General features: G+C 43.5%; 1 protein-coding gene across 1 annotated transcript in view; it reads right to left on the bottom strand.

Moving 5' to 3' along the window:
• Positions 1 to 24,750, bottom strand: part of ache (acetylcholinesterase (Yt blood group)) — a gene marked incomplete at its 3' end in the record, with an annotated part of 153,635 nt that overhangs the window by 73,530 nt on the left and 55,355 nt on the right. The window contains exon 2 of the mRNA XM_084312093.1: positions 6,072 to 6,610. Coding sequence (XP_084168219.1) covers positions 6,072 to 6,504 — 433 coding nt within the window. The 5' untranslated portion in view covers positions 6,505 to 6,610. The remainder of the gene's footprint in view (positions 1 to 6,071; positions 6,611 to 24,750) is intronic.

Below are 24,750 nucleotides of genomic sequence, written 5' to 3'. Positions count from 1 at the left end.
TGTGTATCAAGAACTCAGACTGTTGTTTAAGTATGGAGTTTATTTCTTTTTTGACTATCTTACGTTGTGTGTTTAGTCGTTCATTATAGTCAGTTTGCAAGGATGCGTATAGGTCCGCATATAATGATTCCAGTCCTTCTAGCTTTTTTGACCGGGATTTTCGCAAATTGGAGGCAAATAGTGTGACATGACCCCTGATGAATCCTTTCAATGCGTTCCACAGGACCCTAGGGTCTTCTACTGTGCCAACGTTGATCTGCAAAAATTCAGCTAGTTTACTCCTGAACTCAGAACAGAAGTCATCGTTCTTTAGCAAGGTCGAATTAAAACGCCATCTGGGAGCCCTTGCGGAGAGCCTGCCAAAGGTTGCCGTAAGGAAAATCCCCTTGTGGTCTGAGAGAGCCAAGGGAACCAATGAGACATCGAAACTATCAAACATATTAGGGGACGCGAATGCATAGTCAATTCGAGAGAAGCTTTTGTGTCTGGCTGACAGGTGAGAGTAATCTTTGAGGGTGGGGTTGCATAAGCGCCAGAGGTCTGTGAGCCCCGTGTCTTTGGCCCACATCCTGAGGGCCTTAGAGGCCCGTTTCTGGTCGCTCGTTTCAGAGGGCCCGGACCTATCCATCTCCGCATCCCAGCACGCATTAAAATCGCCACCCACAATGAGAGCGTATCCATTAAGTTCCAACATATTCTTCGTGATTGTATTATAGAACGCTGAATCAAATGTGTTAGGAGCATACAATGCTATTATAGCCATCTTCCTATGCAAGAATTCAACTTTTGCTATAGTAATCCTTCCCTCCGTGTCCGACCATACATCCAAGATTTTGATATCAAGGTTACGTCTTGTAACTATGACTACTCCTTTCGTCTTATCATCGGCTGAGGATGAGGAGATAACGTGATATTGCCGATTTGCCAGTCTTGACACGTCACCTACCATTAAATGCGTCTCACTAAGGAGAGCAAGGTCAATATTTCTCCTCTTCAATAGCCAAAGGACACTGGCACGCTTGTGTGGGGCGTTAAGCCCTCCTGCGTTCCAAATTAAAATATTCAATTTAGCCATGGTCGAGCTTGTATAAGTGCGTAGAGAACATACCCGTGCAGCCAGGTTGAGTACAGAGGTGCCGATCCCGGCGGGCCCGGACGGTCAATCCCAGGAGTTCAGAGGAGGAACACTTACACATATATAAGACAACAGTACATAGAACACATAAAAATACCACCCCAGCTACAACCCCCCCACCTTCTACTCTAAACCCTAACCCACCCGTCCTGCTATAAGTTCCCCTATACCCACTCTCCAATCCCCACCCTATGCCCCATCCACTGAGGATGGTCATCTTCCTATCACTTCCCACTAGAGACATGGATCAATAAGACGCTCCCCACTCCCACCCCCCTCTAGATAAACCCCTGAGTAAACCCCCACTAGTCCAATAAACACAAATAATAATAAAATAAAATTCAATAAAGATATCGGTCGAAACCCCCTGAGCCCTGGCCCCAACATGAGACAACCATAATGGTAAAAATAGCCAATATTAAATAATAACTCTGCATCAACCTGCAGCCCTCTATTTCCGAATCTGCGCTTCAACATCACATTGTTATAGCCCAAAAGGGTATAGTAAAATTCAAAACAAAATTAAATTAAAGCATCCCAGCCGATAGTCTAAGGCAGGTTCGGGTCACAGGTTAATTGTGCAAAATTGTGTGAACAGTGTCAATTAAACAATGACAAAAAAAAGGAGGAAGGGAAAAAAAGGTTATGGTCAAAGTGCACCCCTTTAGTCCCTCTGATCAGGCACAACGGCTGAAATGCCATAACCTATGTAAGAATAGAATTAAACACAATCATTCATTAATCAATCCGGGGATGGTAATTGGCAACACCTGACACCACCTGTCATCATACATTGTTTCAATAAAGATATCGGTCGGAGCAGTTAGTCCAAGGTAGGATCGAATCACAGTTAAATTGCTCATTCAAATGCCATTAAAACAGCGACACTAATTATTATATAATTACTCAGCATCAACCTGTAACCATCTACCTTGGAGTCTGCATATTAAGGTATCAACGTTATAGCATAAGTGGCTCACGGAAAATTCAAAACAAAATTAAGGCGAGTCAGCAGTTAGTCCAAGGTAGAACCGGATCACATTTAAATCGCGCATATAGATGACATGAAAACAGCGACAATAAGAAAGAAAAAAGAAGGGAAAAGAGGGTAATGGCTAGAGTGCAAGCCATATAACCATATAGCCATGAAGTGCAAGCCATACCCGACCCAACCTGTTATCACGTATTGTATATGCATATTCAACCGACCTTGGCATCTACTTTGGATCACCAAAGCTCAAAACAACCTGGATATAAAAATAAAAAAAGCATACCAGAAGTTAGTTAGGGACTCGGTCACTCTTGAACTGTGCAAACCAATGTCCCTTTGAACAGCAACATCAACCAAAATACGTAACCATTAACGGGTCTCGAATGTCTCGGCGCAGACCATAGTCGAAGCCCGCTGGCTAGCCCGAGGCTAGCGCGTAAGCTAGTGACGAATCCGGATAGCACGTTAGCCTACTATGTACATTGTTCAGCTAGCTCGTTAGCTTCCAAAGAGGCGATACACAAGTACGACCATGAGGTCAGCTTTAGCAAGTAACAGAAGTCATTGGGAAGCCCCGCTAGTTGGATGGGCAGAGGACAGTTAGCATGTCTGGGCATGACAGCAAGTGTTTGTGAATAGTCGACCTAATCAATGTATATAGGCCCAAACCGCCAAGTCACTCACCCTCCATAGATATCAAGCAACAGACTCGGGTGTCTCCGCGAGATACTCCTTCGCTCTAGCCAACGACCAAAACAAACGCTGACCACCGACCTTCTCCAACACAGATAATTTCGCGGGAGCGAATAACGTGGGCCTCAGGCCTAGTTTCCATAGCTTAGTCAGGACCACCTTGTACTCGGCTCTCTGAGCTTGAACCTCCGGTGTAAAGTCCTCGAAAATGGCCACTTTGTGATCGCCAAGCCTCAGAGTACCCCTTCTGGTACGAGCCGACCGCATGATGATTTCTCTCTGTTGGAGTCTGTTCAGCTTGACTATGATGGGCCTCGGTTCTTTGTTCACGCCGGGAGAAAACCTGCCCGCTCTGTAGGCCGACTCACAGATAGGAGGCATAGGGAGGACGTCTGTCCCTAGTATCTTCTGCAGCAGTTCGGGCACGGTCTCAGAGAGACGGCCTTCACCGCTGGTCTCCGGTACTCCAACAATCCTGACGTTGTGGCGTCTATCCCGGGACTGCATCTCCTCCATCGCCGACTGTAGTTTGTTGACTTCAGCCTGCCTAGCCAGCAGGGCGGATTCAAGACCCGCCATCTTCTCACACTGTGATGATACCTCCGTCGTTAGCATGGCTAGTTCGTTAGCATTAGCCGATGAGGCAGCCTCCATCTTGTCTGTCAGCGGGACTACCGCCAGCCGTATTTCTTCTGATATCTCACGACGGAGGCTGATACAGAAATCCGCCAACACTTTCTTCTGTGCTTCAGCGATGCGTGCCTCAGAGTCTGCGTGTACTTTCTTCTGTGCTTCAGCGATGCGTGTCTCAGAGTCTGCGTGTAGCTTGGTCATGACCAAGAGCACAGCTTCGCTTAACTCCCCGACAGCGGGAGACGGTGCGGCCATGCTCGGCGGTGCCGGTGTCGTGCCTAATTCTTTCATGGCTCTGGTTTCCACCCCCGCCATCGTAGAAAGTCGAAAAAAGTTGATGAATGTATACTAAACACGACGACCTAGCAAACAGATAAAAAACAAATAAAAATAAAATAAAGACTAATGGGGAGAAACGTATATTCAGCACGGTAGAAGGGAGCTCATGTGAAACACGTCTACTCCATGATCGCTCAGCTCCGCCCCCATTATTATTATTATTATTATTATTATTATTATTATTATTATTATTATTATTATTATTATTATTATTATTATTATTATTATTATTATTATTATTATTATTATTATTATTATTATTATTATTATTATTATGTACCAAAATAAAAAGATTTTTATCTTTTATTTTACCATATTCCTTAAAGTATATTTGTAGTATATTAAGTGTATTAAAAGTATATACCATGTGTACATTTCTGAGAGTATATTAGCAAATGTATAATTGGTACTTCTTATGTGCTTTCGTCTACTAATTCAAAGCACATGTTTAGTATGATAGTCATTAATATGCTAATATTAAAAAGTGCAATCTAAGGCCTTGTTCAGACTGCAGGCAAATCAGATTTATTTCTCAAATTAGATCTCAGATCTCCACACTGTTTATTTGCAAGTGATCAAAGACATCACCAACCTATCTGCGTGGGTTGCTGTGGCAACGTAGCTACCATTAAAGTCGACACGATAGCCAACTGTCAGCTAGCGCTATGGAATGTTATTGTAACTGTAACTGAATTTGGGTAACTGTATAACTTTAATGATAAGATAATAAACGGGACATGAGATGTGCCATGTTCAGCTACAACTTTCACTCCCCCTCCCCCCTTCTACTCCCCCCAAAACACAACACAGTGGAAGTCCACCAACCTTCTTTGCCCTACGGCAACTCAAAAGGGACAAACACCTTACACACAACAACACATAAAACATAGAACAACTTTAGTATGCTTTCTGAAAATATAGGTATAGGTACACTTTGTTTTACTTGGGTATACATGTGTGTTATTCATTCAACAAAAAAAGAAAAAAACACAAAAGAAACTGTCGTACAAGTCCCCAAAACGACTGTGGAAAGAGTAAGGTGCACATAACCAGGAGAGAGGGGACAGGACCACTTCCTAAATGAGGAGAGATAAGACAGCGCTGCGTAAAAGACAAGCTTTTGGCCGAGCCTCAGTTGAAAGAGCAGTTTGCCGTTTCCTCTGCTGACTCAGGCTCCATACTTCTTGTGAACCGATCTCACAACGTTTATAGTAGATTGGCAATCAATTCTGCTACTCTGGCTTCGGCCGTAAATTCAGACTGCCGCTTCATCGTGGCTGTGGAAGAGGCTCAGTGTGAGAGAGAGAGCTGAGTTGTGTAAATTGAGGCCAAATTACCTCACTGACTACATGGTTTCAGTGACAACCGCATTAGTGCCACAGCGAGTGAAAGTACTGTATACAGTATATAAGGGTAGAGCCGGTGTTGGGGAGCAGTTGACTACATTTAATTCAATTACTTTGCAGTAGTCGGGTGGTAATTTTACTAAATTCAAATATCTTAGTCGTTTTTTCCCCTGCCAAGAGAGGTCTGGGTTAATTCACATTATAACAAGTGCTTATATAATTATATAATAGGTTTATTTATTATACAGTGAGTTTCTCCAGACCTCTCTTGGCAGCGCCTGTGTAACGTTCGGGAGACTATCCTCCTTAGGATTGTATCCTACTGTCTACCTGGGTCACTCTTGTTGTTATGGGTTCACCTTGTTGTCACCACTGATTGCTGTCGTCACTAATTGTCTGTCACACCTGGGTGCTGTCATTGGTTGACAGACTGCTGTCACTCATTGACAGCGTGGAATGTTGAGTATGTGACCTATTTAACATTTGCTCTATTCCTTGTCCTTTGCTAGAGCTTCACCTAATCCTACGGACAGACCTACAGCTGGACAAACACAGACATATTGTCTTTCTCCCTGTAAACTATATTATACGCTTTTCCCTGTTAATAAACAGTACAGCTGTTTTGGAAGAGTAAAACATTCTCCGTCTCGTTCTTTTTCTCGACAACTTGGAAGTCACTTACCCGTTCGTAACAGCCTGAGGTTAACCCCTCCCCTATCCCCACTCAACTACAACCCACACTAGACCAAAACCAAAAAAATTTAACAAAGCGCAGTACCAAGCAGGTCGCTCGTTTGACCGCATTAGCAGATTCTACCCTCAGCCGTATACGGTTTCTTGGAGGTTCATTTATACTACGTTGGTACCGTGCTCTACTCTGCTGAACACCCCCGTGACCCCCCCTGATCTCCGACACCCCTCCCTCCCGTCTCACCTCCGCCGTAGATCCAGACCATGACGGTGAGGTTGTGCGGCCGGGCGGACGTGGGCACCCACACGTTGAGGTACAGGCAGTCCTCGCTCATCTCCCGGTTGGGGTTCCACATCTCGGTGCCGGGGAAGCCTGGGAAGGACGTGTCCACGAACTGGTAGCAGGCGTTGGGGTAGGCGGTGGCCTCGAACACCCCCGACCACGGCCGCTTGGCCTCGGCTTGCTGGAAGCGGCGCTTGCCCACCGGCGGCTCGGCGAAGGGGATCCCCAGGAAGGCCGTGACGTGGCTCCGGTCGGGCACCGGGAGGCGGACACCGCGGACGCGACCGCTGCGCGTCTGGACGGTGAGGTCGCCCTGGTTTTCCTGGGCGGCGGCGGGGTAGACGAGGAGGAGGGAGAGGAGGACGAGAGGGAGGAAGAGTGCGGAGTTGTGCATGGCGGTGCCCTGGCAAGGGGGTTGTTGGTTGTTTGTTGTTGTTGTTGTGACTCTCCGGCTGCTCTCTAAGAGAAGGTAAGAGTCTACTCCGCTTCCCGTCTGATCTCTAACAGAGAGAGAGAGACAGAGACGGGGAGAGAGGGAGATGTGATTAAAGGAGGGAGAGTGACAGAGAACAGATGACACATGAGAGAGAGAAGAATAAGAGGGAGGGATTAACGGAAAGAGGGACATAGGTGGGAGGAGAGAGAGAGGAGCAGGAGAAGGATACAAATATAAACTTGCAGTATTATAGGAGGAAAAAAGAGAGAATAAGAGGGAGAGCTAAAGAGAGAATAGAGAGAGGGAGAGAGAGAAAGTGAGAGAACGAGAGGGAGAAATAGAACAAGGGAGAGAGAGTGAAAGAGAGTGAGAGAACGGGTGAAAAAGAGAGAGAGGGAGACAGAGCGAAAGAGAGAGGCAGAGGGGGTAGAGAAAGAGAAGAGAGGAGGATGTGTACAGTGGAGAGAGAGAGAACAACAACGGGAAGCTCGAGGTGGATTCATGGCCGATTGGCAGGAGACGGTGAGAGAGGAGCGAGAGAGGAGCAAGAGAGAGAGAGAGGAGAGAGAGAGAGGGGAAAAGAGAGGAGGCACTATTAAATATTCATTGCGACAACAAGCAACAGAAGCAGGGGTCCTGTTCCTGGAGCAGAGGTGCAGATAGAAACATTGCTGAACTGAAAGCAATACGCTTCTCTCCAATGTGCTCCCTGCCACAGGTCCTTAGGCTATTTGTGTTGTTGTAGGAGGCTTGCAAGGGTACGATACAAATTATTGAACAGCAAAATGGAAAGAAATGAGCCGTCGGGTTGTGAATACCCCTCCAATGTACAGTTTCTTCCCCTTCGGATGTATATATTTATTTATGATCTCTTTTTCTTACTGTATATTTGTATGTCTTGTATGTCATAAATGTCTTGATGAATTGAAAATGGAGGACCCTTATGTAAACAAGACGAAAGTCTTTTTCTGGTCTTCATCCTCTTAGCAGTTGTTAGTATTGAGCTGTACTGTATTATTGTACCCATTCTGCAATCTGTTAATAAAGTTTTCAATCAATCAATCAAACCACACACATAAGGGTTGAGTTGCTAATGTGTTATTGTAGAACGTCGGGAAATCTTGTTTATGGGAAGTCTGATATTGCGGTGGGGGGCGGCCCGTCTGCTGCAAACAAATCTACGTAATGGGAAAACGCAGACCGTTCCCGGCAAGAGCGCAGCTGCGCCTGCCACCTCTCTGGTTTTCCGGAAGGATTCCCTCCCTGCGGCTGACTGTAACCCTGCGGCAAAGGATTAACATCAGCTTACAGTGGTTTTACAGTCGCAAATGATCATGAGGTAACTCCTGCACAAACCAGAGCAGTTTCTTCTATTTTATTTGATTATTATTATTAATTTTTTATGTGTGGGTCTCTTCTTGGGGAACATTAACATGGCTCCCCGAATTATTCTCTGGATGGATCGTATGAATCCTAAGCTCTCTCAAATCCTTTGTAAAGTAAGACATGTTGAATAGAATCCTGTAGGGTAATAATAGTTTAACTGTCTAACAGCAGGATGGTGCGATTTGTCCTATTAGCCTACACAGAATAATCTGCCGAATCAATTTTGGGTCAGAAGAATATTTGAGTTACAGAACCACAGGAATAGAGGAGAACTACAGAACCACTGGACTAGAGGAGAACTACAGAACCACAGGACTAGAGGAGAACTACAGAACCACTGGACTAGAGGAGAACTACAGAACCACTGGACTAGAGGAGAACTACAGAACCACTGGACTAGAGGAGAACTACAGAACCACTGGACTAGAGGAGAACTACAGAACCACTGGACTAGAGGAGAACTACAGAACCACTGGACTAGAGGAGAACTACAGAACCACTGGACTAGAGGAGAACTACAGATACACAACTCCAGAATTCTTTCTGTAAACAATTCTCTGTTCACCACGACTAATCACTATTTCCAACACATCCCAAATATGCAAGAGTGCGTCCTTCTTTAGACATTCTACCGTCTTGGCACGATTTGGCCCCCATGTACATCTCGTTTGCGATAACGAAACCCGATCACTGCTGCACTTTCTGCAAGTCGCTCTGAATAAGAGCATCTGCCAAATGCCTAATACCTGTGATAATGAGATATGCCTTTTTAAAGACAGCTCCCTGGACTAGGTGAGAGGCACGGACACCAGTGGAGGGTTGAAAACGCTGAGGCGCGGCGCGTTCGCTATCAATGGATATGACGCAGAGGTAGCGCTTTGAACTAGGGATGAGTTCGAATTTTCATGCCAGTCTCCACATTCGATTTTCATGTCATGTCATTAAATTTTTTATTATATAATTTTTTTTCTTTTTATATAATAAAGAATATATATATATATATATATATATATATATATATATATATATATATATATATATATATATATATATATATATATATATATATATATATATATGGTTTTATATAAAATACGTTTTTTTTTTTAAGTGAAGCAAACCATTCTTATTTAATTCATTTTTATATTTAGAGGCAGCCTAATTTTCATAGCCTAATTGATCTAAAAGATGCACATGCTACTGTTTCTGTTTGTTTATTAAAGCCGGTTGATAGGCCGATGCAATGCTGTTATTATGGGCTACGATGGTGAACGGTGTCATTTAGATTTATTGTCGGTCAGCTGAGCCGATCAACATTCTGAAGGATTATCTGAACTTCAGATTCTGAAGTGCCTATTTATGTGCAATACCCTTTGATTTTAATGATCCATTCTATTAAAAAGAATAACTGAATTGAACTGAAACTGAACATTTTAACTGAATTTAAACTGAAACAGAAAATTATATTTTTTCCCTTCCGAACAGTCAGTCATGCACATCCCTACTTTGAACAGCAGCCAATGGTGCAACAACAAACTATAATATATAGCACTAGTGGTGGTGACACAGGTGGTTCGGTCAAATACATTCTAGTGGACCACCTAGGCTAGTGGTCCGTATCAGCTTCCATTCATTTGTGCTAAGCTAGGCTAGCTTGCAGCCGGATTGCTTTCTCCTGAATAAAAAATCTCTTTTTCTACTGAATCTGTGAATTTTTATTCTACAGAGAGGAAATTGGTATCTTTTGATCTGACTCTGCAGAAGACTGTAATTTCCCATAATGTTAGCGTGCTCCTTTACGGCATAATCCAATTTAAACCATGATACCGGTTAGTAATATTATGTAATCATAATTTGGTCACTACCATCATTGTGGTGACCAAACAAATTATGGGGAAATAGAAATACCATGATACTTATTTGTTACACATCCAAACAATACACTCATGCTCTTGTACAGCATACACTGAGGCAACCCCATTCAGCAATATACACTACATTTAAACACAGACACACACACACACACACACCTGTGTTGTTTATATTTTGCGATGTATGGTTGTCATGGTGACAGGATTAGCTTGAGAGGCACAGTAAGGGATAGGGGGGCAGCTGTGTGTGTGTGTGTGTGTGTGTGTGTGTGTGTGTGTGTGTGTGTGTGTGTGTGTGTGTGTGTGTGTGTGTGTGTGGGTACTATTTCTGAACGCCCTCCCTCTTCGTTGTATGGAGAATCTATTTTGGAGATGTCACCTCTCTCTGTCCCCTTGACACACACACACACACACACACACACACACACACACACACACACACACACACACACACACACACACACACACACACACACACACACACACACACACACACACACACACACACACACACACACACACACACACACACACACACACACACACACACACACACACACACACACACACACACTCCTTTCTCTCCCTCTCACCTTTGTTTCTTATCTGCTTTACTGTTGGATCTGATGAATTTGTTTCCAACGTCAAATGCGTGAATAAAAAACTATACTTCCTCTGTCCTAGGTATAATCATGTATTATATGTAATAATACGCTGTTGAAATAGATGTTGAAAGTTTGTGTCTATTAGATAAACTTAAAAAAATAATATATATATATACAAAAACAAGTAATATATATATAATTTTTTTTTATCATCTGTACTATCAAACCTACGTTGATTCGAATGTGTTTTCTCTGGTCACAGAAATTGCAGAGCACGAAAACAACTTAACATTTTGTGTAAAAATAAAGAAAAGTTATTAAACATAATAATCAAGTTATGAGGTTTTCAGTCCAACATACCGTTAACACGGGTGAGTGTTACGTTCTGGACACCGACTGAGGTCGGTGACCACCCACATTCCTGGCATATGTCACTGGGCTTGTCACCTGTCCTTTCCCTGTCAATTAGTGCTGTCACTTAGGGGTGGTTCCTGATTGGCTGTCACAGGGGTGTGTGTGGAATGTTGGTATTTGGTGTCTATGTAACCTACCTGTCTTCTGCTTGTTCATTGTCAGGTCTTCACTAATTGCGTTCGGGGAAAACGCGGACGGTTCAACTCTGGACCTCCAATAAGCTCCTATTTACCTTAATTCCTGCCTGTGCTATTTAGCATTTATCTCTCTTAGAAATTACTCTTGTGTTCTTACTATTAAAGTCGAACCTGTTCAAGAGTAAACACTCTCCGTCTCTGTGATTGCCTTCACCCATTGGAACTCACCTACCTCCATTCCTGACAGAAGACCTGACCATCAGAGTTCCATGGAGGCAATCATGGAGATGCTCCAGGCGCAGAGGGCGGCCCAGGAGCGGATGGAAGAACATCAACAGCTGGTCAGCGCCGAGTTAGTCCGACTCAATGGGATCGTCGGCTCATCCCAAGCGGTGGCGCAGTCGGCGTTGGCCACAGCCCTACAAGCCCAAGAAGGAGTGGCTGGAGTTCAGTCGGCGACGGGAGAAGCAGCGGTCCACGCAGAGGAGAGTCGGGGGGTGTTCGGGGTCCAGGAACGGTCCCACGAGCCACGACTGCAGGCGCCCGCTCGCTATGATGGATCACCGGATGGATGTCGGGAATTCATCACCCAGTGTCTACTCGTTTTCCGGCTGCAACCACGATCATTTCCATCGGAGATAGCACAGGTAGCGTATATTATCACGCTACTCACCGGTCAAGCTCTCTCCTGGGCTACGGCGGAATTAGAGGCGGGAGCGATAATCTGCGACAGTCTGGACGCCTTTACCCGGGAGTTGAGAAGAGTATTCGATACTTCCCGGGTACTCTCGATCTTCGAGGCTGGCGGTCGTCTTCTCGACTGCCGGCAGGGCCTCCGCACGGTCGCAGCTTACGCTATCAATTTTCGGATCTTGGCTCGGGAGACAGCTTGGTCGGAGAACGTCTGCATGGTTCTGTTCGTCAGGGGACTCTCAGCGCGGATGCGAGATGCGCTCTCCGCGCGTGAGATCCCCGAGCAGCTGGAAGTGCTGATCAACACCGCCATCAAGATGGACAATCGGCACCAGGAGCGGGAGGAGCGTGTCAACAACACCCAGGTATGTTTTCCTTCTTCTCCTGGTGTTGATACATCCATGCATTATACGAGTGGGCCACTGGGTGATGAATCCATGCAGCTTGGAGCGCTGTCGCTCTCGGACGACGAGAGGCAGCGCTTCATCAAAGAGCGACGCTGTTTCCGGTGCGGTCGCACCGGTCACCGATTCGGCAGCTGTCGGGTCCAGGCTGTATCAGCTCGGCGCCAGTCGGGAATAGAAGGTGCGCCGTCAGGCTTCGAGAAAGCGCCAGCAGGTGGGCTCATTCCTGCCAAGCCCACTGATTCACGTACATTTTTTGAGGTGGCGATCAACTGTGGGGGTGACATTAGGGGAACTAAGGCTCTCATTGACTCAGGGGCGGCGGGCAATTTTATTCACGTGGGATTGGTGAAGGAGTGGGGAACCCCAGTGGAGGATTTAGGGGTTCCCTTACCGGTTTACGCCCTGGACGGTCGGCCCCTGGGCAGTGGGAGCGTCACCCAGCGCACGGTTCCATTACACATCCGGGTGGCGGGTGGGGAGTGGGAATGGGTTAGATTTTTTGTCATCTTTTCCCCCTATTCTGTCATGGTGTTGGGTCATCCCTGGTTGTCGTCACGTGTTCATATTATTAATTGGAGCACGGGCGAACTCTCAACGGCGGCCGACGTCAAGTCGATCGTCAGCGGGAGTTTGCCCAAACCCTTGTCTTCCCCCCCCTCTTTCCTTTTGTCTCCTCCCTCTTTCTCCAGGATAGTGGGGAGCGTGGCAGATTCTGATCTACCCTCTAATCCCGATTTGATAGGGGTGCCTGAGATCTATTGGGACCTGGTGGACGTTTTTAGCAAAACGCGTGCTAAAGCACTTCCGCCTCATAGATCATACGACTGTCCCATTAATCTTCTACCCGGTACCTCCCCGCCTCGCGGGCGAATGTTCTCTCTCTCACGCCCCGAAACCTTGGCCATGAACACCTACATAGAGGAGGCATTGCTTGCGGGGCACATATGCCCGTCCACTTCCCCTGCCGGCGCTGGCTTCTTCTTTGTTGATAAGAAAGATGGGGATCAGCGCCCGTGCATTGATTATAGGGGATTGAATGACGTTTCCATCAAGAACCGATATCCTTTACCTCTCATGGACACGGCCTTTGAGTGCTTACAGGGGGCACAGGTCTTTTCTAAACTTGATTTACGTAATGCATACAATCTGGTCAGGATTAGAGAAGGAGACGAGTGGAAGACTGCATTTAACACACCCAATGGGCACTATGAGTATTTGGTCATGCCCTTTGGTTTGGCTAATGCTCCGGCAGTCTTCCAAGCCCTAGTTAACGACGTGCTGCGAGACTTGATTGGGGTGTCGGTGTTTGTTTACTTAGATGATATTCTGATTTTTTCTCGCGATATGGTGCAACACCAACTGCACGTTCGGGAGGTGCTAGACCGTCTCCTCAAGCATCAACTATTCGTTAAGGCTGAGAAGTGTGTGTTTCACACTGACACTGTGTCGTTCCTGGGCTTTGTGTTGACAAAGGGCGATCTGCGCATGGATCCAGCCAAGGTGAGTGCAGTTTTGGACTGGCCACGGCCTTTGTCGCTCAAGGGGTTACAACGTTTTTTGGGCTTTGCAAATTTTTACAGGCGCTTTCGCAACTTTAGCGCCTTAGCCAATCCATTAACAGCTCTCACTAAGTCCTCTCTCCCTGGCTTTGAATGGTCGCCTAGGGCAGAGTCGGCCTTCTGCGATCTTAAACGTCGATTTACATCCGCTCCTGTATTGATCCGCCATGACGCAGAGGTTCCGTTCATTGTGGAGGTGGATGCCTCTGACATCGCGGTGGGGGGGGTGCTCTCTCAGAGATGCTTAAAGGATGGGAAAGTGCTTTTCTCTCTCGCCGTCTGTCACCAGCCGAGCGTAATTACGACGTGGGTAATCGGGAGTTATTGGCGATCAAATTGGCACTGGAGGAGTGGAGACATTGGTTAGAGGGGGCGACACATCCTTTCATTGTTTGGACTGATCATAAGAACTTGGCTTACATCCAAGGGGCTAAACGCCTTAACGCTCGCCAGGCCAGGTGGATGTTGTTCTTCACACGATTTCGATTTACCATCTCCTATAGACCCGGCTCCAAGAATATCAAACCTGACGCTTTGTCACGCCAGTTTGATCTTCCTGGTCGGGAGGAGCAGCCCCATCCCATTCTTCCACCGGCCTTGATTTTGGCACCCGTGTCTTGGGGCATAGAGAGGGTGGTAAGGTCGGCGCTAACGCGGGAGCCCGATCCGGGTGGGGGTCCTCCGGGACGGTCGTATGTTCCCAAGGCGGCGCGCTCACGCTTGCTACAGTGGGCACATGCGTCATCCCTCACCAGCCACCCAGGGGCAACCAGGATCCTGGAATTTATCCGTAGGAGGTTCTGGTGGCCGACAGTGGAGGGGGATACGCGTTCCTTTGTGGCGGCCTGTCCGGTGTGCGCACGTAGTAAGACCTCTCGACGGGCACCGGCGGGTCTCCTCCGACCACTTCCTATTCCTAAACGACCCTGGTCACACATATCTCTGGACTTTATTTCTGGTCTTCCCCTTTCGGACGGGTTCACCACCATTTTGGTGGTGGTGGATCGGTTCTCTAAGGCGGCTCACTTTGTCCCTCTCCCCAAGCTTCCATCGGCCCGGGAGACTGCTGATTTAGTTATACAGCATGTCTTTCGGGTCCACGGGCTGCCAGTGGATATCGTGTCGGACCGGGGTCCTCAGTTCGCCTCCAGGTTCTGGAAGGCGTTTGCCGCCGGCCTCGGCGCCTCTGTCAGTCTGTCGTCTGGGTTCCATCCGCAGTCGAACGGGCAGACGGAGCAGGTCAACCAGGATTTGGAGGGGGTCTTGAGATGTTACGTTGCCGGTAGTCCGGCAACGTGGAGTAGGAGGTTGGCTTGGGCTGAGTACGCGCATAATACCCTTCTCTCCTCTTCTACCGGTATGTCTCCCTTTCAGTGCCAGTATGGTTTTCAACCTCCTCTGTTTCCCGAGCAGGAGCAGGAGGCGGAGGTGCCCTCGGCCCAGGCACATGTGGCTCGCTGTCGCAGGACGTGGAAACAGGTTCGGAAGGCGCTACAGAAGGTTTTGGTTAGTACCCAACGGCAAGCTAACCGTAAGCGTCGTCCGGCTCCAGTTTACCGTCCAGGGCAGCGGGTTTGGCTTTCCACCCGGGATCTCCCTCTCCGGGTGGAATCCAAGAAGCTGGCTCCTCGCTTTATAGGACCATTTAAAGTGATTCATCGGGTTAATCCAGTGGCTTCCAAGCTACGACTTCCGAACTCTATGAGGGTTCATCCGACGTTTCATGTGTCCCTGTTGAAGCCATTCCTCTCATCGCCCTTGGCCCCGCCACTGCCTGTGGTTCCTCCGCCCCGGTTTATTGGCGGTCAACCCATTTACACGGTGCGGAGGATACTGGGTTGTAGGCGGAGGGGTAGGGGGTTTCAGTTCTTGGTGGATTGGGAGGGGTACGGGATAGAAGAGCGTTCTTGGGTGCCTCAAAGGGATATTTTAGATCCCAGCCTGATCGTTGATTTCCGGCGGCTGAATCCCGAGGCCCCTAGGTGAACGTCTGGTGCCGTTCGTCGGGGGAGGGTACTGTTACGTTCTGGACACCGACTGAGGTCGGTGACCACCCACATTCCTGGCATATTTGAAATGTATTTGAAGGATAAACCCCTTGAGATATGCTATCTCGTTTTCGAGGGGGTCCTTAACATAGGATACAAAACATACAATACAATACAATACATAACAAAACAAAAAACAAGACAACAAATGCACTTATACACTGACAGACGCTCTCCCAAGCTCACTCCCACAATCCACACTGATTCATCCCAAGAGGATCACCAATATATATATATATGTTCCCTTATAAAACACAAACAAAATTATAATTTGATCTGAAAACGACATTTAAGCCCTAACACAGTAAATCAATAACAGGTGCAAGTAGTCTGTAGATGAGTGAACAAAGATATCTTGAATAACCGGTAAGAAGTAAGAGATCTGAGTGAACTAGGCAGTTTGTTCCAATCAGCTGGTGCTTTATATTTAAAGGCAAGTCGACCGATAGCTTTGATGGTTCGAGGTATACTAAAGAAAGGAAGATCCGTGTGTCTTAAATTATAAGTTGAACTATATGGTGTTAAGAACTGCTTTAGATAGGGGGGATAATTAAAGTAAATACATTTGTAAACAAAAAGCAACCAATGAAAATGTCTTCTGAATTGGGGAGAAAGCCAGTTTAACAACTCAAACATAAGACAGTGATGGGTTCTATAAGGACACCTCAATATAAATCTGCAAACACTATTATAAGTAACATTTAAAGGACGGAGATTTGTTAGTGTGGTGTTTTGATAGACTATGTCTGCGTAATCCATTATTGGAAGTACCAGCTGTATAATGATTCTTTTCCTAACCTGAAGAGAAAAACAGTTAATAGAACGATACAATATTCTCAGGCTACAATTTGTTTTCTTCATCACAGCATCAATATGTGACTTGAAGATGAGTTGAGAATCAAGCCAAAGACCCAGATACTTATATTCATCGACATTTTCAAGAGGAGCATCATCTAAAAACTTAATCGACAACTGATTTGATATTTGCACTAGATTTGATCTAGTACCAAACAGCATACTATAGGACTTCTTCTTATTTAATAAAAGTTTGTTAATAGATAACCATTTCTGGACAGCATCAAAATGAGTCTGTAAAGAGTACTGAATTTGTTGAATATCAGACTTAGAAGAATAAATCACTGTATCGTCAGCATACAATTGAGTAAGACAGTCAGATGGTATCAGGGTGAGATCATTAACAAATATAGAAAATAATAATGGTCCTAAAGATGATCCTTGAGGAACACCTTTATCCATAATCAAAAAATCAGACTGTTTACCCTGATATGATACACACTAACGTCTCTGGTGGAGATAGGAATTGAACCAAAGTAAAGAATTATTAGAGACACCAATAGCACACAGTTTGTCAAGAAGAAGATAATGATCAACCAAATCAAAAGCCTTTGTGAGATCTATAAATATTGCATCAGTAACCATGTTATTGTCCATTGCTGAGTGAACATCATTGGTCAACTTCAGAAGGGCTGTAGTTGTGGAGTAGTTTGGCCTGAAACCAGATTGGCATGGTGATAAAATATGAGAATCATTAACATAATGGGATAATTGATTAAAAATTAGTTTTTCAAATACTTTTGCTATACTATTAATAATTGAAATTGGTCTATAATTATTGAGATCAGAAGGATCACCACCTTTATGCAATGGAATGACTTTTGCACATTTCCAGCTTAATGGAGTTTCATTAGTTGTTAAAGATAAATTAAATAAATCAGACAAAGGATATGATAATACATGAGATGCAAGTTTGATGAATTTGATCTCCATCCCATCTGAACCACAGCTAGTACCCAATCTTAATTCATCAATGATCTTCTGAACATCAAGCGGACGGATACTTCTAAAGGAAAAAGAGCTGTTGCATCTGGTGTTATTAAGAGGCACATCGGAATATGAAGTCATTAAATTTGAGTCTGCAAACAGAATTAAAGTGCTGATTAAAGGCAAGTGCAATTGAGGAGGGATCATTGACAACTTCATTATTAATTCTAATATGAGTGGGATTTATAGATGACTTCTTAGTAATGCTGTTGATTCTCTTCCAAAACTGTTTTGGATTGCTAAATTCATTGCTTAAACAATCTTTGAAATAGTTGGATTTAGCATTTCTTGTTTTAGTTGTACATAAGTTCCGTATTTGTTTATATGCAATGAAGTCGGCAGAATCCTTTGTCAGACGATGCTTTTCCCAAGCCTTATCTCTTTGTTTATACATATTTATAAGTTCACTATTAATCCAGGGCAAGTGTCTACCCTTTACTTTGAGCATCTTCCAGGGAGCATGATGGTCAATAACATTAGTAAGCTCAGTGTAGAAGAAATTCCATGCATCTTCAACAAATGGAATCAATTTAAACCTGTCCCAATTTATAGATGTTATATCTTGAATAAAGTGCTCAATATTCAAATTCCTACATTGTCTTATCCTAATAAATTTTGGTGGTAGACGTGGTAACTTTATCTTCCAAATGCAGAAGATGATAGAATGGTCGCTGAAACTATCAGGTAACACACCAGAGTTTGAAATTCTGTCCGGGTGTGAGACGAGAATCCAATCTAGCAGGGACTTGGATCTAGTATCAACTCTAGTAGGCTCACTAATGAGTTGAGTTAAATTGACACTGCCAAATAGGTTTCGAGCATTACTAGATGATCGATCTAGCCAGTTGATGTTAAAGTCACCCAAGATAATAATTTCATTTGGACGATCTAAAGAGTTAATGGTGGATAATATATCATTTGTAGATTCAGAGGGAGAATCAGGAGGTCTATAAATATTTCCTATGGTCAACTGCTTATTTTCATGAAAAGAAATTTTAATAAAAAGACACTCAAAGTTTATAGGGTTTACCCTTGGCCTGAGGAGCTCAGATGTCAGATTTGATTTGACATATGTAGCCACTCCTCCACCTCTAGTACCCCTATCAGCTCTGTACAGAACATAGTTGTCAAGTTCAACTTCATTGTCAGAGATTGCACTATGCAACCATGTCTCAGACACAGTAATTACACTGGGATTATTGTAGACAAGCCAAGCTCTAAGTAGATCGATTTTGGGCTACAGACTCCTTATATTCAGGTGAATAACATTTAAACCTTTAGAAGTATTCATCATACCAGAGTTGTATTAAAAGAAGAAAAAAAAAGAAACAAAAACAACAGGATATATAATCTTGTGCAAGGAGGAACAATGGATAATGAGCAGGGAGCAGGAGAGCGACATACATTCAAGTACACACACACAACATAACATAAATACATAACACAAAACTAAATCCCAGCATGTCCCAGCAGTACCTGGCATGTCTATGGGAATTCACTATAAACTCAAAGCTCTGTCTGTATTCTTAGAGAAAGAAAAAGAAAAGAAAGTTTGTAGCCTGAAATTTACAGGCGGCATCAAAGACTTTAAATCTTTCATTCTGATAAATCTCTACTATGAATTAGTCACGGTATTAACGTGACGTACGCACGTAGGCGCTACCGGAAGTGACGCATTTACGCTACAGCATTCAGAATGTAAACACAAAAGCATGTAACATTAATGAAGCCAGAAAGAAAAAGAAAAAGAAAAGAAAATGTGTAGCCTGATATTTACAGGCGGCATCAAAGACTTTAAATCTTTCATTCTGATAAATCTCTACTATGAATTAGTCACGTTATTAACATATGTCACTGGGCTTGTCACCTGTACTTTCCCTGTCAATTAGTGCTGTCACTTAGGGGTGGTTCCTGATTGGCTGTCACGGGGGTGTGTGTGGAATGTTGGTATTTGGTGTCTATGTAACCTACCTGTCTTCTGCTTGTTCATTGTCAGGTCTTCACTAATTGCGTTCGGGGAAAACGCGGACGGTTCAACTCTGGACCTCCAATAAGCTCCTATTTACCTTATTTCCTGCCTGTGCTATTTAGCATTTATCTCTCTTAGAAATTACTCTTGTGTTCTTACTATTAAAGTTGAACCTGTTCAAGAGTAAACACTCTCCGTCTCTGTGATTGCCTTCACCCATTGGAACTCACCTACCTCCATTCCTGACAGGTGAGATCCGCATGTGAAAACTCAAGCCTGGCCCCTTCTGTGTATTTACAGACAAAGTGTAAACAATCACACTCGGAATTGATGTAATCGTATATCTAACCGAATGCCTGAGGAGGTTGATATTACAATGCAGCCACAACAAACACTATTAGTCTGGGGTGTATTTATTCAGCCTCTACGTGTGTGTGGTCATGGTTTCTTTCTCGTTTAGTTGTGTCAAATAAGAATGTACATCCGAGCTAAACAGAACATGTGCAGAGTGAGGGTGGGAATCATCAGGGAGATCCTGATACGATGTTACAGTATCATGATACCAGGGATGTTAGGCTGACCCCGATTAGTCGAATAGTCGATTAATCGATCGAAAGGAGCCGTAGTCGACTGTCAACCTCTTAGTCGAAAATTTTTATAAAAAAATAGCGTGGCTAATGCTAATGGCGCGCATACCAGCAAGGCTAACTGCCTAAGAAAATGGGCACAGAGGCACTGAAAGAGGATTTCACCCATCTAATGAACATTATACAATGGCATGCAAATTTCTTGATTCTGATTGGCTGAAACACTTATTTCTCATAACACACTCCACGTGATCCCAGAACCCGCCCACAACCGAATAACTTTTTTTCCGAATCACTCCGCCGTTTGTGTTTTTATGAATGAAACCAAGATGGCGGACAATAATCTTTATGAATGGATGTATTGATATTGTCATAACGACTCATTCAAAAACGATAAAGTCACGTGGAATGTGTTAGTTGCGTACACAATGTTGGATTATGTAATTGGTTGGTCATGACTCATTGTGAAACAAAATATAAATTGCGGGAAGTGTGTTGTTAGATGGCATTTGTTGTAGAACCTCCCTCTCCTTCAAAAGGACACTGTCATTTCACTGTTAATACAATTTTCAATCAATCAATCAATCAATCAATCAATCAAATAACAACCGCTAACTTCACTGTTAGATGGCATGCTTTGTAGCAACCTATGTATAGATGTAGCACTGTCTATCTGTATGTCATATATGTTATGATGCATTGAAAATGGGGGACCCTGATGTAAACAAGATGAAAGTCTTTCTCTGGTCTGCATCCCCTTAACACATTGGTTGCCAACAACGAGAGATCTCGTTATTGGCCGCCATGCGTTGGTTGCCAATAACGAGATTTCTCGTTATTTAATCGTTATTTATTTTATTAGCGATATCCATACATTTTTCATCCGTCCAGCCTGACGTTATCATTGGGAATGGCTCTGAGCTCGAAAAGGGCAAATACCACCCCCTATCGTCTCCCGGATGGTAATGCACATCATTGGATTGGATTGAGTGAAAAAGTGCATCAGAGAAAAACTCCGGTCCAGGGTTTCCCCATCTCTGGCAAGCAGTGTCTGTTACCAGATTCACTGGCGAGGCTCGGAGCAGCTTTCGATTATGCGTTTCGGACTATAACATTGGATCAATAAACACGATCAATATTTGGAATGGCGATCAGGAATTGGATTAATCTTTTTGCAGAACATCTGATCTGAGGTAAGGAATCTATGTTACCAGTTTTTGGTTAATCAGAGTTGTTTTTCACAGCGTTCACAACGTGTGTGTGTGTGTGTGTGTGTGGCGTTAGGCCTGAGTGCGGCACGAATAAATTATTATTCAGCCCGCTTTTGTATCGTGCATAAGAACACAAATACTCTCGATAATCTAGCGTTGATTTTAAAACGATTCATAAATCAGCCGGAAAATGACAACGTGTTTTGTGTATTCCAGTAAATGGCTATTTTTGCGGAATATTTTTTTCTTTCTAGAATTATCCAAAACTATACTCGTATTCAAAACGGTATAAAACGGAAATGTACTGATGAAAAAACAATCCGTTTCGTACATGTTGACTGCAAGCAAGTCATTGATAAGCGACGGGTGTATTAGACACAGCCATAATTTAAGATATAGTTTAATCGCTCGCAAATGTGCTCGTCCTCCCATTGATTAACGTGCTGGCATCCAAGCGATGAATCGTCATATCCGGCTGGCAACCAATGTGTTAACAATTGTGTGTATTGAGCTGTACTGTATTGTACCCATTCTGCAATCTGTTAATAACATTTTCAATCAATCAATCAAATAACAACCGCTAACTTCACTGTCAGATGGCATGCTTTGTAGCAACCTATGTATAGATGTAGCACTGTCTATCTGTATGTCATATATGTTATGATGCATTGAAAATGGGGGACCCTGATGTAAACAAGATGAAAGTCTTTCTCTGGTCTGCATCCCCTTAACAATTGTGTGTATTGAGCTGTACTGTATTGTACCCATTCTGCAATCTGGTAATACAATTTTCAATCAATCAATCAATCAATCAATCAATCAATCAATCAATCAATCAATCAAATAACAACCGGTAACTTCACTGTTAGATGGCATGCTTTGTAGCAACCTGCCTCTGCAAACGGACACTGTCGCACGAAGCGATTTCACTGGATGTCCCGGACACAATGGAAGTATGGATATATTCGTAACGAATAATTTAAAAAAGATACCGTTAACTGGAATATGTTAGTTGTTTACACAATGTTGGATTATGTAATTGGTTTTGTTAGATGGCATGCTTTGAAGCACCGCACCTCCCAGCTGCTTCTAGACACGGAGGCAACTTCTTTTATTTATTTTTTGACCTACTTTTTCTGCGGATGGTTTTGTGAATAAATCTCCATTATGCTTCAATTACTGTGTGTTTATTGTATAGCAATAAGGTTGGATGAATTCGGCCATTGTATAAAAGTATTACACCACTTGAAGTCGTGTGTTATAGAAATTAGATCACGCCTATGGGGGTCTAACGACCCTCGGCTGCGCCTATGGGGGTCTAACGACCCTCGGCTGCGCCTCGGGCCTAACAACCACCCATAGGCGTGATCAAATTTCTATAACACACTCCGTCGCGTGATGTAATAACACTACACTAGACAAATATCAAGATGTATCCATCAGTGGACCAATTGCATGCGTTTGCAGAGGACAAGAAGCCTTCAGTCGACTCCTTCAGACATTAAGCACCCCCACAGCCCAAATGGAATAATTACATTTTTATATATATATTGCATTCTACCAGTCGACTATCTGCAAATTTCGGCCAATCAAAGTCGACTATACAAATCCTTAGTCGGGGACAGCCCTACGCCAGGGATGTTATCATGATACTAGGGATCAGGGGCGTTTTTAGGGTTAGAAAACATTGGGGGCTTCAGCCCGGGGGGGTGGAGGGGGGCTCCCCCCCCCCCCCCTTTTTTTTTTTTTTTTTTTTTAAACACAGAAATACGCAATTTTAGAGTAATTAGAGATGAATACTGAAGAACTCGAATCATTAGAGGTTCTCAAAGTGAGGTCCATGTCCATGAGAGGGATCTGGGCAGTTCCCATAGAAAATTCAAAGTTAACAGGACCAAATCATCAGTTTCTTATTTATTTATTTAACCTTTATTTTGCCAGATAAAACATTGATCTGGTCCAAGAGGCCCCAACAGGAGTACAAATATACATATATACACATATATATACATATATATATAATATATATACATATACTGTACATACATACACACATATACACCAATAACAAAATAAAAACAGTTAAGAATCATACACATAAGCAAATAAACAAACAAACAAACAAACATTATGCACAGCCTATGTACAAAAGAAATAAACAGTTCATCTCTAGTCTTTACAGTTTTCTTCAATTGCATAAACACTCAAATCAAAAGTATTACACAATTATCAAAACCTTACACTCAAGGAGCAAAACGTAGGCCCAGATTTGCACCCCTATAAGCACAATGTCAGCCTCACACTTTTTGCAAAACAATACACACAGTGATTTGCAAAACACTAAACACACTTCCATTACATTAGACACAGAATGTCAAATTACCACACATATGAGCCAATTGGTTAAACACAGCCATCAGATGCACAAACACACCATTGCTTAATTGTAGATACACCAATCAGGTTTAAGCACTATAAAAATGCAGCAGGTGAGTTCACCTGTCTTCAACCAAAATGGAAAGAGAGTGAAGTACTGTACACAGAGAACGTGAAAATATACAATACATTCACCAAACACTACACAAGACAACCAATGATGCAGACTGATGAAAATATACATTTTCTCCCATTTTCCCAAATCCGTCAACATGTCAACATGGAGAATCACAACAAAAAATGATCTTGCCAGATCCATAGGCAAAGAGATAATGTCTAGTATTTTCTGTACTCTATTTACATTTTTTCAAAATTGTTTTTGTTTTACTGTAATTTTAACCTGTACTGGATACAGTATTTTATGTTTGTCTGATATTTGCTGAGCTTACAGTGTTATGCACATAGTAGCATGAAAACTGGGACATGTTTTGTTGTGATTCTCCATGTTGAAATGTTGACTGATTTGGTTATATGGAGAGAACATTTATATTTTCATCAGTCTGCATCATTGATTTGGGTATATGGAGAGAAAATGTTTTTTTTAGCAGTCTGCATCATTGATTTGGGTATATGTAGATAAATAAATTATATTTTCATCAGTCTACTCTACAGCATTGGTCTTGTGTAGTGTTTGGTGAATTTATTGTATATTTGCACATTCTCTGCATACTTCACTTACAGTACTCTAATCACTGAGAAGTAGAATTGCTAAATGTGTTTTAGGTTAAGCACAGCAGTGTGTGTAACTGGTTCAAACAGAATTGAGTCATATGAAACGTGTGTTTCATATGGTAACAAAATGTAGTTTTTATAAATTAGTGTATGGTTTTGACAAGTGTTTAATTTAGCAAAGGATCTGAGGTGTTCTGATAATTGTGTGTGTGGTTGTGCTAATTGTGTGTTTTGAAACACCGGGCCCTGTTTTCAAAATCATGCTTAAGCAATCGAAAAAAAACTATTGTGTGTTTCATTATAATTATGTTTCAGTCTTCTCATAAAAGAAATATTCGATTTTTGGGTCTTTTCCTGCCTTTGGTCC

Source organism: Notolepis coatsorum (assembly GCF_963971535.1).
Source record: "Notolepis coatsorum genome assembly, chromosome: 4".
Taxonomy (NCBI): Eukaryota; Metazoa; Chordata; class Actinopteri; order Aulopiformes; family Paralepididae; genus Notolepis; species Notolepis coatsorum.
This window is presented reverse-complemented; position numbering and strand designations above follow the sequence as displayed.